General features: G+C 45.2%; 1 protein-coding gene across 1 annotated transcript in view; it reads right to left on the bottom strand.

Moving 5' to 3' along the window:
* Positions 1 to 13,529, bottom strand: part of LOC126541923 (chitin synthase chs-2-like) — a 154,499-nt gene that overhangs the window by 21,043 nt on the left and 119,927 nt on the right. Inside the window, exons 3-5 of the mRNA XM_055077016.2 lie at positions 9,510 to 9,682; positions 4,422 to 5,008; positions 149 to 505 (exon numbers count right to left, since the gene is read on the bottom strand). Coding sequence (XP_054932991.1) covers positions 149 to 505; positions 4,422 to 5,008; positions 9,510 to 9,682 — 1,117 coding nt within the window. The remainder of the gene's footprint in view (positions 1 to 148; positions 506 to 4,421; positions 5,009 to 9,509; positions 9,683 to 13,529) is intronic.

The following is a 13,529-nucleotide window of genomic DNA, read 5'->3' as shown; positions in this document are numbered from 1 at the left end:
AGTACACACGAGAACGTTAACGCGGTTTTATAATGTTTCGCACAAGTTCTTGCATTGGAGCAGGTTGTCAAGATTAGCTAAAAAAATGACGCTGTATAAGCCACGTTCCGTATCAACGACAAGCAAGTAGAAAGAGTTGTTTCCCTGCCTTTCTTCACTCGCCATCCTTTGACCTTTGGACTTCCACACGTGGGCCGTTACGCAACCAAGGCTGAGGAACCAGGCGATCCAAACCCAGGCGTGTTCTTCCGCGAGCAACTGCACGAAGGTTCCTTCGTAGCAGTTAAGAAACACGTAGGACGGCAAGACGCCGCTCAGCAAGCACGGCTCCAAGCGGCGCTGGGCGCAGGTGGCGGCCAGGACGAGCATGGTGACGGGCCCGCTCAGCGTCAACGGGAGCGCCATCGAGAAGCCCTGAATCCTGATTCTGCAGGCGAAGACGCAGGCCCGGTAGGTGACGTAGCTTGCAGCGGCGTGGACTGCGCCGACGGCCACCGGGACAAGCCTGTTGCAAAGGACATGCGGGCATATTACATGCCGTTGTTTGCTATTTCTTTATCATCATCATTAATATGAAATATTCGCATAAGGAGATATTCGCTCCTGTCAGAGGCACTGGGTACTTTCTTTCCCCCGCGGAAGAATGGACAACAAAACAAAATGAAGTTGAGAGGGAGAGAGTATAAATGTTGAGTATAAGTATTGAGCCTTATCCAAATAAATTAAGCTAGGTATCTGTAGATTGTAGGGTGTATTGGCCAATTTGTCTACATTCAATGGGGCAAAATCAGCTATCTGTGTTTTCAGATTATCTTTCTTTTTCAAGTCCGAAGTGAGCATGCCAGCACCCGCGGAAAAGTTCAGTGATAAAGAACATAGGGCCATAATGAGGTTCCTGTTCTTCCGAGGGGAAATGTGAGAAGCATATCCACAATAAATTGTCACAAACTGTGCGCGAGAGTGTCCCTCACACACCGCTAAACCTTGGGCTGTCAATCTTAAAACTGGCGATTTGATTATAAACAACTATCGAATATCACCCGAATGTATTGCTACATATCTGGGAATATCACGTGGGAGTGTTGGTGCCATTATCCACGACGAATTGGAAATTAGAGAGCTTGCAGCTAAGGGGATCCCGAAAATTTTGACGACTGAACAAAAGAGCAAACGTGCGGAGACATAGGTGGCTGTTTTTGGAACATTTTGCCAAGAAAAAAAAAAAGAAAAAAAAAAAGACAGGTTTCCTGAGAGAACGGGTAACCGGTGATGACATATGGCTGATGGGCCTACTGTTATGATCCCGAAACAAAGTAACAGTCTAAGGAATGGACGTCGAAAGAGCGACTCCGAACGGTATTAGCGAGGGGCCTTCGCAAATTCCTAGGAGTTTCGCGCACGACTTCTAGCTGCCTTGTTATTGTTGAGGCTCGCCAATCACCGTTTCGATTTCTGAGAATTTCAGAAACATATAGTGATATTTTCTTGCTTTAGACCCAGCATGAAAATCACCCATTGTCTTTAAACATATCGAAAAGGTACAAAATCCATGTACATAAAGAAATTTACGACCGTCTCTACATCCTTCCGAAAAATGAGTTTTGAAAATCAGACGTAGAATACCCTCCATGGATGCTTACACTCCCAAAAATAGAGTTGGCGGTAGATGGTGTATTTAGAAAACGAGACACGTTTATTAGAGCTACTCAACGACTACCACTATATCAAACATATGTATGTGGTATACCAGGATACATACATGTCAATACGATGGCTACAATTTGACACATTCTTCAACTTCAACATTTGTTATACCACACTTCAATAAACAAGAATCATTTAGGTTACCTCGTGCAACATCGCCAGCAACGGCTGACCTATCCGATGTTCTGTGTGCGATAAAATTGATAGCTTCCTTAAGAGAGGCTCAAAAGCGACTTCCAAGCGGCACTCGCATTGCTTTACATCACAAAAATGAAAACATACTCGTATGTCGCTATTATAAATTATGAGGCATTCAAATAGCTCACAAAGGCAAGCCAAGCGCAGCACGAAATATTATTTCAGCAGATGCTGAGACATTGTAATATTCGAGGCAACACAACAGCCGATGCAGCAGCATAACTACGTTGCAAAGATGATGCGATTTCCTTCCAAATCTCAGAAAGCTAACTGCGCTGCATTTTGAAAGTAACATTATTCAAAGTATGAAAGACGTGGTTCGACCAAAATTTCAAGAGTTTAGATTTAATTTATATTGATCCGTTTATTGAACTGAACGTTCCATTATCTTTAGACAGAAACGTAGAAACCCTTATTCATCGCTTGCGGCTGGGCTTCGCCTTTACAAAACACTTTTTACACTGAATTTGGCCAAACTCCTCAGTCTGAGTGTGGTTTTGTTGACGAAGACACATGTCACCTTCTTCTAGAATGCCCGCACCATGACACACCGAGACGCCGACTTACATCGTCATTAATGGCTTTGGACCGTAGACCTCTCAGCTTGAAGAAATTATTAGGGCGGTGGCCAAAAAAGAGCAATGCAAAAGGGAGCTTTAACAGCATTAAGAAATATTCTGGGAGACAGCGCCATTGTTGGCTATTGTTAACAGACGAAAAAATCTATTTAAAGGAGAAATCTTTATTTTTATTGTCAAGGTGTATATCTGATATTATTGTGGTTAGAATCGTTGCTTGAGCGTTTATTTGTTATGTGACATCGTTGCTCGCATTATCGCTTTAAGCGCGTCTTTGTAATCTCGTCTTGTTATTTAGACTTGTATGTGACAACGTAATTTTGTTGTAACTATGTTGTATATTGTTGTATGCTGCGACTGTATTTTGTATGTACCACCTATTCAAGAGCCAAGGAGTGCCCAGCGTCGTAATTGTGCGCCAGCATCTACTTATATCCTGTCAATAATAATAATAATAATAATAATAATAATAATAATAATAATAATAATAATAATAATAATAATAATAATAATAATAATAATAATAATAATAATAATAAAGATAGGAATGGAGGCATATTGCTTCCCCTAGACCAAAGAAGCTCCGTGTGCAAAGATTGGTGCAAAAACAAATTGCAACAGGTTTTAAGAGATTTCTGCTAGTAGGCTACCTCCAACAGGGTTCAACCAATAATGCAGAATATTACTGTGCTTCATTGACAAAGATGAAGCAAGACATCAAAAAAAAAAGATCGTCCAGGAAGTCTTTCTTAAGATGTCATGCTGTTGCATGACAATGCCTCGTCACACACTGCGTATGAAACAATAGCAAAACTGACCTCCTTAGGATTTCAAGTGGCACCCCATCCACCCTAATTACCCGACCTGGCTGCATCTGACTCGTCTTTTCCCGAATCTCAAAAGAGTTCTAAAGTAGCAACTATTCGGTAGTGTTGTGGAGGCAATTAATGCTGCGAATGAGTGGCTGCACCAGCACACAGAAGAATTTTATTTGGAGGGACTTAAAAAAGGTGCAGGACAGATGTCGCAAGTGCATTGCCTTTCGGAGACTGTACGTAGAATAGTGTGGCGGTTACTGCTTCCTATAACTCAACTTTTTTCTGAGTAAGGCTCAATATTTATCAGCACGCCCTAGCATATATAAGCAGCCCATAAACCTTAGGCGAAATGAAGCGATATCCGTTGATATCCGGTATATTTGCTGTATTGAAACAACGAGTACAGTCGGTATGAAACCGTCCTGTGAACTCAGTGTTCGAACTAATTCACCGCTGTTTATTTTTTCTTCGATGTCACAATGACTACAGCGTGTACGGATAACTAGCAGGCTGGAGTGCGCTAGCTACAGCCGACCTCTTAGCCCTCTTTCAATTCAGTTATATATATATATATATATATATATATATATATATATATATATATATATATATATCTGTGGGCTGCGCGACAACGCTCGGATGCGCGTATACACGTATAACAACAGTGAAACATGTACAAAAAGAATGCGTCACTTCAAGCATGCCGCACGAGAGCTTTTTCTACCAAAAAATAAATTGACATATCACTCACGCTTGCGTGTACCTGCAGAGGAGATATAAAGCGCTTCCATCGGGTCTCTGGCAGTGAAATCGTGGCCTATGTCCAGAATCTTAACTGATCCACTGAAGTCGCGGAGAGCAGATGCAGATTCGAAAATGCACAAGCAAGTGCGGAATTCCGTTGTTATTTATCGAAAGCTCACACGCCCTTGTACGATCGCTAATGCAGAGTCAATTTCGCCCGATATTCGTACGACTTCTCACACGACAACGTAATTTCACACACAAAGCCTGGCCGACTCGTATCTTGAGTGTGGATACGTTCCATGTAAAATAAACAAATCAGTAAATAAGCGTGGGGATCTTCGCGTGTACGGCCATTCTCGGTAATATCCACACTCACCGTGGGGTCCAGATGACGTAATTCGTGCCGACTAACTCTTCCACCTGCACCCCGCTGTCGACGTCCGCCCGCGCTCGAAGGAGCGGGAATTCGTGCGCCTGGAAAGACTCGTGGAACTTGCCTATGACATCAGCCGCCCCGTCGAACGAGCTACCCGCCAGCGCCAGCATGGTCGCAAATGCGAGCAGCATCCGCCAGGGCACCAGGACCAGGGACACAAACACGGAGCACTGATCGAGGTCGCGCTTTAGCGAACGGAGTCTCGCGAGGCGAAACACGGGAGAGTTCTCGTCCGCGAAGCACTGCCACCAGGCGCAAGACGACAGAAGCAGCGCCACGGCGAGGGTCGGCGTTCCGCCGGCTCCCACGGACCACAGCACCAGGCCCGAACACTGCGCGAGCAGCGTCGAGACGTTGAGTACCACCGCTGGCGGCGACGTGTCCTTCTGAGAGAGCGCCTTGAGCAAGGCCGGGACGAAGGCCGCACTGCTGCAGACCATGGTGGCGCGCAGTGCGTCCAGTTCTGGCAGCGCTGCGAAGACTAGGAAGCCAAGGCCGACCACGTGCAGGCTCTGCAGGGCGAAGACCTGCGCAAGCATACGCGCTCAGAGACATGGGAACACACCACAAGCAGTATACAAGTTCTGAAACGAAAACTCTGTGGAACCGAAACTATACGGAGCCAACCTAGGCTGAAAAGGAGGAACAGTGTCGCTAGCTAAAGGCCGGTGTAGCCTTGCAAATGCTGCCGGCAATGCTTCCAGAAATTCCAGAGCCCGCAAGAACGAATACAAGGGGGACTAACGGCGAGGACATATTTGAACCAGGGTTCATCATTCACGCAGAGGGCAGACCAACGTAGTCGCTTCCTCAATGTGCCATCATAGAAGTTACTGACGAATATGTTTGATGCGAAAGCATTACATGCCCCATTACGCGAATATCCGTCGGCGCGACCGAACGATGGTACCGGAAATAGCCGACGGTGCACAGAGTAAAAACACGTAAAAGAATGCTTGCATTGACATCAGACTTGTCAGGGAGGTTCCTGTAAACAAAGTAACTTAATACCTTTGAAAAGAAAATTTGGTACATTTCGGTCCGGATGGGATCGAGCCCGGGCTTCCGGGGCCTGAGACGAGCACACTTCCTCCACGCCACGGCGCGTGCACGGTTTTGGCAGACTAAAGGTGTGCCTGCGTTCATGCGTGTAATAAGCGCGTTCACGACGTTACAAGGTCTACGAACGGTATAATGCCTTCGCATTCCCGGACGTAAGCAGTCGTAAGTGTCTCTGCCGAATTTTGTTTTTCAACTGCGACCACTCCGCATGGGCCAGAGGGAAAGAAGTGACGGGAGGGCAACGCGCAGAATCCCCGGTAGACCCTCCCCGACATCCCAGCTTTCAATGCCACCCAGAGAAAAGTGTAAAAAAATGTATTGTGTAACCATTGCATGACGCCAGTCTATCCTTCCACATAGTCACGAAAAAGCGCGTCCATGGTTGAACTGGATCTTTGTTACGATTTACTTCTGTTGCAAAGAAAATCTGGCTGGATTTATACTTGTTCGTACATCATGTGAACGCACTTCCTTCTTCCTTTTACAAAGCCCCCTGCTTGGATAGTAAGCCTGTGTGTTAACATTTCACTTTTTGCGAGAACATTCCGTTGAGGGACCATCTTGTGTAAATCTCTTGATGTTTATTCTAACTTGTTTTTTTTTCTTCTTTTTTGCATGTGCAGTTGCACCATGGCTAACAAAACAGCTGCGGGTAACTTTTTCACTAAGCCGGTTGAGTGAACCACACTAGTGTCTGTGTACAACTGTTCACTTTTTGCGTTGCTAGTGGTTGAAGCAAAAGCAATTCTTACACATGTGCGATGAAAGCGGAATCTAAAGGTAGCGTTCAAAAGGGGATCAGGTGCATGCCGGCGCTGGCTGTTCCATGGCTTCTTTAATTCACCGACTTATATCGTAAGTTGCATGCACAGGCAGCTTCCTTTATAGGATATGTCGTGTAAAACTGCCTTGTTGCAAATGTGGTCACCTATGAGAAAACTGTGAGCATGTTCTTATGAATTGCCCTTTTCATGAATGACAAAGGACTGTTTTGAGATCAACGATGAACGGTAGAATAAGTGTTCGAACCGTGAAACAATCCGTAAGCGCGAACTAGCTCCCCGAGAGCTTTAATACGTCTTTTTTTTAAAGAGCACTGGCATTTCATCCGCTTATTGACACCTAATTTTTTTTTTTTTTTTTATATGTTCGTGATCTCATTTACGTGCTTACTTTGTTGTTCATTCACTAACTTATGATGCAAACCAGTATGTATGCCTTGTTTTAATTCAACTTTTCGGTGTTTATTGTGCAGGGTCTCAACACTCCCCTTCCTTTGTGATTGGTACCTATCTTGTATGTTTCATCGTTTCCTTCAGGCGCAATTCTTTTTCTTCTGCGAAACATTTATGTGCACAATGTACCAAATGTCCTATCGCGCCTGCTATATGCATGTCCACGCTAAGTGCTAGTCAGTGTGTGCGTGCATTTGCTCTTTTCTCATTTCTTCATGTAATTTCCGTCTGTTAATTAGATAATCAAATGTGAAAAAGCCGGTGACGAAAGTTGAATCAATCAATCAATCAATCAATCAATCAATCAATCAATCAATCAATCAATCAATCAATTCGCCACCATCTGCTTCCTGATATGACTTAGGCATGACTCCTAACGCAGATCTCGGCTAGGCAGCCGCACGTACCCGCGCGCTCTCTTTCTTCCAACATCTCCCTCACCCTACCCCTCTTATTGATAGCTGTAATTTCCGACGTCCTCAGGGTGACGTCCTAAGGGTGAGCTACGAGCAACTGTGCTATACTACGGGCAGGTACTAGCATTCATTTCTACGTGGGGGTTAACGTTATAATGATATTTCGTATTCGCACCCATTTGTAGTAAATGTCAACATAATGCTATTACGACTGGTCTTTATTTATGCGAGATCGACAATTCCGCAAACCGCTAAGCTCGTCTTCCTGAATTTCGCGTTTTCAAATGCGGCTCATGCGAAGCGTTACTAGACGCTTTCAGAATTTCGTTTGCTTTAGTGCATGCGCATTCGTTCCATTTATGTCTAATTAAAATACTAATTTTACGCTTATTTGAAACGCGCTAATGCAGTATACAATTGAAATAATTCAAATCACGACCTATCTGCCTAGTAGCCCACTGCGTGATTGCATTACGTACTAAATTCAGGGACCTTATTGCCTACGGATCTATGGCGCCATCTGTCTTAAATGATATGAGCTGTTTGGACACTACACTACCGGCATAGGCGGCGCGAAGTTTTGAGCGGCTTCTTTCAAATTTCAGAGGGACATCGCAAATAATCAGGTGAACCAAGAGACTCCATATTTTATATTACCACGCACATGAAGCCAACATACAAGGAAGCATGAGAAATCACATTGTAAAAAAAGAAAAAAAAAACCCCGATGTTGTTTAATTGAGATATTAAGGAGTGAGTGAATAAACAGAAAAAGAAAATTAACGTAGTGGAAAAGACAACTTGCCGCAGCTGGCAGCCGAACGCCCAATCTACACATAACGCATGCGATGCTTTACTAATTGACCTATAAGGCTGAGGCCGCCCTCCAGCCCACTTTCTCGGGTATCTGTGCAACAAAACAAGTGCACCAAATCAAGCCACATGAGTGTTAGCCAGTGCCACGGACGGCCACGGCGGTGTATGTGGAGCCGTCCGCAGCACTTAAACATGAAGTGATCAGTAAACCCTCGTATACTAACTACCACGTGGCATAAAAGATGACAGAGGCGAGACCCTCGCTTTGCAGTGAACGAGATCACGCGTTTCTTTCACGTAAATCTCTTCCTTGCGCCTCCCTCGTGATTGCCGAAACAAACGACGAACCCAAGCTGTAATGCGAACTTGCCTCATGAGGCATCTGTCGTCACGGCTAAGTACCGAGATAAACTGATTATACAGTTAATATACTGTCCATCGACATCTTCCAGCCTTCTTATAAATTTGTCCCTTTGTCTGTGTAAAATGTGTAGGCCGACTATTTACGAAAGCTTTATTTTTTCTTCTTTTAAATGCGAAGCATTTCTTTACGAACATGTGCCACTTTGACAGTATCGATCTAGCCGCCTAAGTCTTGCTCTCATGGTCGTTTCGTTAACTCGGTAGGTACCAAAATTGGCATAGTATGACAGGAGTGTATGACGAAGATAAATGACAGGTCATGACATGTGTGTCATGTAGTTCATGAAACAGCCGCCTACATCTTGGTATGTGCCAAAATTGGCATAGTGTGACAAGAGTGTATGACTCTGCGCCGGTGCTGCTTTCAGAATTCGTACTAAATGCACATGTTCTGAGCGACAGAGGTTTATAACTCCGCAATAGTGCAAAGTTGAAGAGATGTGCGCCGACGTTACTAATTTAAGAAGGTTAACCCGTGTACATACAAAGCTAGTCATATAATGTGATTATTCTTGCCCGTGATGTCGGCCTATTCGAGTAGTGCTCCTAGGGGACGGAATTACACAATGTGACACAAGTGACTCTTCACAAAAGGAAGCGAGTTATAGACAGACAGTTGGAGAGTGCATGGCTTTCGGTCAGGCTAACATCCCCAGCTTTTGCAGCAACTGAAATGAATTTTATTTTATTGAAGATATTAAGGTTTAATAGCAGGCATTGACTAAAGACACTGGGGGCTTGACAGGCCTTCCGACCACATTATACAGATGCGGCAGTACGCAGCATACAATGTGTACAAACGTTCGCTATATACACACATTACAAATAATGTCGCCAACTTGACCACCAGTGCGTGCAAGCGGCATTGCCCCTATAATGAGCTCGTGGTTGCTGTGATTGGGCGCACTTCTGTTACCGCCACCCGTTCACTCGTATTCCAGCGTAATAACCCTAATTAAGAACCTTTACTATTACAGTCTGTAAATTTATTAACCAATCATTAAAATACTTTATGTTGAAAAGTATCTGGGGAATCTGTACAAACTCTGACGAAATTTTCATAATGGGGTACTTACGAGAAAGAACGTCCTTGCACGAGGTATCCGCATGGGCTGGAACATCGATATCCGTACGGACCTTATAAAGACCAGCGCTTCCGGAACGAACATGGCGAACAGGATTGCCCACATCCAGGCGATCTGTTCCATCCGGTCGATGCCAGTCACGTACTCGCCGTCGTCGTCTAAAACTGATAAGACACGGAGGAGTATCTTTATTTTGCGAGTTTATTGGAATTCGTGTGTTTGTTGATGGTCATAACACGAGGCAACGTGCACATAAGCAATGTGAAACGACGCTGCTTTAAAGGCTTTCAGTAGTAACCGTTATCTTTTTTGACAGCCTCGAGACGCTTGATCCAGAGTGGTACACCGCGACTACAAATTATACACTTTTTGGCCGCACATCCTAAAAGGCACTTGGAAAATCAATGTGCACGCTGAAACGGGCGCTAAAGAGAAATACTATATCAGGTGTTCTTTAAAAAAATATTTGTGCTCATATGACCGTAAAATGTTGCTCTTAGTGGAGAAATTGAAAGTCATGTCGTTTCCTGTTTTTAATTCCTCCACAAATATCGTATCGATGGTGACTTTAAAGTGACCATCGATGTCACAGTGATGTCTTGGATTTCGCTGCACTTCCGCGTGCTTCGCCCGTTTTCACGCGTCGAAAAGTTCCAGAAGATTGTCGGATTGAGTATTTTGCTTACTTTTTGTACGCACGACAATCTCTTCCTTATATTTCTTTTTTTTTTCTTAGAAGCACTTAGCTGGAACAGAGCAGACGTGGTCAAAATCCGTACAGAAGGAAGCGGTTGCGGGAAATTATGCAGAGTGTCTCCACCAGTCTTGTTTATACCTTTGAAGCGGTTTATTTCGAGGTTTGCCGCAGGCTTCCAGACGCAAGGCGAATTACGTCGTCGCCTAACATGACGGCATGTCGCCCACGTGAGGCCGAGTGGGTAGCCGTTTCTAATTTTCTTGCCCCCTCACGTGAAGTGAATGGTGTTGTAGACTTTCGCTTCCTTTTATCTCACCTTGGCAGCAAAGTTCAGGCGTTATCTTTGTGGCGTTCTTGAGAACGGTTTTCGATATCGAGGGATATAAGGCCTAGTTTATGGTCATGCACAGGCGGCTCGCGATGTCGCTGCAACGGAACGGTGGCGCCATCTGTCGTCGCTATGGAAAGAAAACGGCGAAACACGCCGCGCGGTGGCAGATGGCGCCATCGTTGCAGAGCAATTGCTACCTTTTGAGCCGACACGCACTTGCCATCAGCATACGACAGCACATATGCTCCCCTCGCTCGTGCATCAACGCTCGGACGCGTCAAGTTTTTAAAATTATGCAGGACACATCTCTGATGCCTGTCCATGAAAGTGAAGCTTAGTTTTGGAGAACCGTGCATTGAAACATAGCGCATCATGCGTATAATGGGCAGGTCCTTTGTTTTACATATTATAGTACTGTGGCGCCACAGCGCGATGAGAGCTAGACCTGCAGTGAATTCCTTCAACCGCTATGTTGGAGCAAGCGGAAGTTTTAAACAGCACGAGAACGCGTTGAAACAAGAGAAACGACGTTATCGACCCGGTAGAAAGGAGACATAACGCCGCAGCTATAGTATGAGGGACGCACAGCTAATTTCGGCGATGGACGCGGCCCGCAACTTCTGTTTTTTTCGTCAGCTGGAAGATGCGCCCGCTCTTTTTAGAGGTAAATTGTTGCTAGGCGACGCTGCTAACGCTCCAAGCGTCTCGAAGCTGTGTTTTGCACCATGTAGAATGTTTTGCACGAGGGAAATTCGCAAGGGTGTGTCATGTCACATTTTTTTAGAAATGCATTTGGTTCCTAATGGCATCGGGCTACGGTTCTGGGGGAACCGGGCCCAGAAACCAACCATCGAAAATGTAATTTCGCTTTCGGTCAGGATATATATATATATATATATATATATATATATATATATATATATATATATATATATATATATATATATATATATATATTATAATATTGTGGCACGATTTCTATGAGTTGTGGAAGCGCGGCATTTTTACGTCAATGTGCGCCTGTGCATTCGATAGAGGTTAGATACCTCTAACCGCAGGGAGAGGCTAATAAAGCTTCATTCGCTATTATATTTCATGAATTCTTAACGGATTTTATATGAGCGAGCTTCTCGTGGCTAAATTTTATGCCTCCATCAGGAGCGATGGCCCCTTCGACGGCAAGTAATTCAACGTCGCGCTGGTTGCACAGCCAGAGAGAAGGTGTATGGCTGACAATACAGCAGGGTCTTCCAAAAGAGCAAGAAACGCTGGGACCGGCCTAGTGGCCCAGAATACCGCCCTCGCTAGGTCCATGCCTTGCAGTACCGACACAAGGCGTTACGATTGCGCTTAATTCTCCCACGTACGCGCAATCTTGATTTTTCTTTTTCATCTGTATTACTGTGTGTATTTATAACGAATATCAGATAGAACGAAGCAGATTTAGTGGCAGCTGCGATTTTGTTACAACGAGGCTCGATTGTAGCGAAAGTTACTGACCAAAGAAGTTTATTGTTCTTTTTTTCTGGTTTGCCCTCTCTGCTGCTCGGCTCTGCTGCACCTTCTGTCGGCAGTGACGTTTGAGGAAACGAACCGATGACATCTGTCGATACATTGCGATGCACGTGCAGCCAAAATGACGTACCACGCAAAGTTTTAAGGGACAGCGGAGTTTTCGGACACGTGCAGAAAGGCGCAAGCGTTACCTTTCCGAGCGGAACTGCGGAGATGTTCTGCGGTGCGTAGAAGTTTATTAAGGATGCGGTCGAGCGCATATATAAAGGTCCCGCTTAAGGGGAGCCTTCATCTGTAGCGAGTCGACAGAGGTACTAAGTGCAGCGAGTTCAGCGAGGCTCGCGTCCGATGCAACGGGGACTCGGGATGCATAGGAACAAAAACAGGGGAGGGATAAATTAAATGTGCGCACACACAGCGCAGCGTAGCACACCGTATGGTCTATGTACGAGAGGCAACTGAGGGTAGTCGGCTACATAAACAACTGCAGGGCTTGTGTGTCTTCCTACGCAGTCGAAATATGGGGGGGGGGGGGGGGGGCACAATCTTAGGGCATTTCTTACAGCTAGATTGTTCTGTTCTTCCGTTCAAGTACCGAATGAGGGCTGCCACAGTCTTATAGGGCGTTTGCTAACTGGATTGTCCTTCCTTTCAACTACCGAAGGAGGCTGCCACAATCTTAGGGCATTCAACTATATTCTTCTTGAGTCCAAGTTTGAAAGAAACGTGTTACCGCACCAATTCAGCTAGAGAGCGCGGGAATTAAACTGCAGGGCCACGAATATCCGACGCGCCAACTGATAGGTGCCAAAGGAAGTCTTGCCGGACTGAACTCGCGAAAATTGGCAGAAGAGCCTGCACGAACGCACCGTGTAGGCGTGAATAGATAAATACGATTCTACGAGCTGCTCTAACGTTCATAGTCGCTTCGCGCCACGTTGAAGTACACCACCGCCAAAAGGTCACGGGGCACGAAATGTGAGAAAAAGAAAGGATGAATGTTTCCACAGCCTGTGCGCGCAGCCTGGTGTTCAGATCTTGCCTTTCAAAGTCCTTCGCGCTTTTGCAGGCTGCGAGAACAGTGTCTTCGCAAATGCAGATTTTTCGCGGAACCTTTGCCCTGTAAACTTTTGACGCCGACTGTACACATGCAGAGAGATTGTGCGGCCACCTGCACCCTGCTGTCGGAGGCAGTCCAGAGCTCAAAGAAGCGAAAAAGCGAAATGTTGAAGAAAGTAAAGAGTCAAGTTCGCGCGAAGGAGAAAAACGAAGAATAAATAAGTAAATCTGCTGGCTGTATCACCCCATATTCGCGGCGTGTGTCATTTGTTTGGCACACTGCACCGTCTCTCTCAGTGGACAGATAATTTTATATGAAAGTACATATTTCTTTTTTTGTTGTTGATGTTGTTGACAGAGGCCTCTCATGAAGCCCTTACATGATTCAGCGCGTGACAGCAACTACCCA

This window comes from Dermacentor andersoni, chromosome 2 (assembly GCF_023375885.2).
Source record: "Dermacentor andersoni chromosome 2, qqDerAnde1_hic_scaffold, whole genome shotgun sequence".
Classification (NCBI taxonomy): domain Eukaryota; kingdom Metazoa; phylum Arthropoda; class Arachnida; order Ixodida; family Ixodidae; genus Dermacentor; species Dermacentor andersoni.
This window is presented reverse-complemented; position numbering and strand designations above follow the sequence as displayed.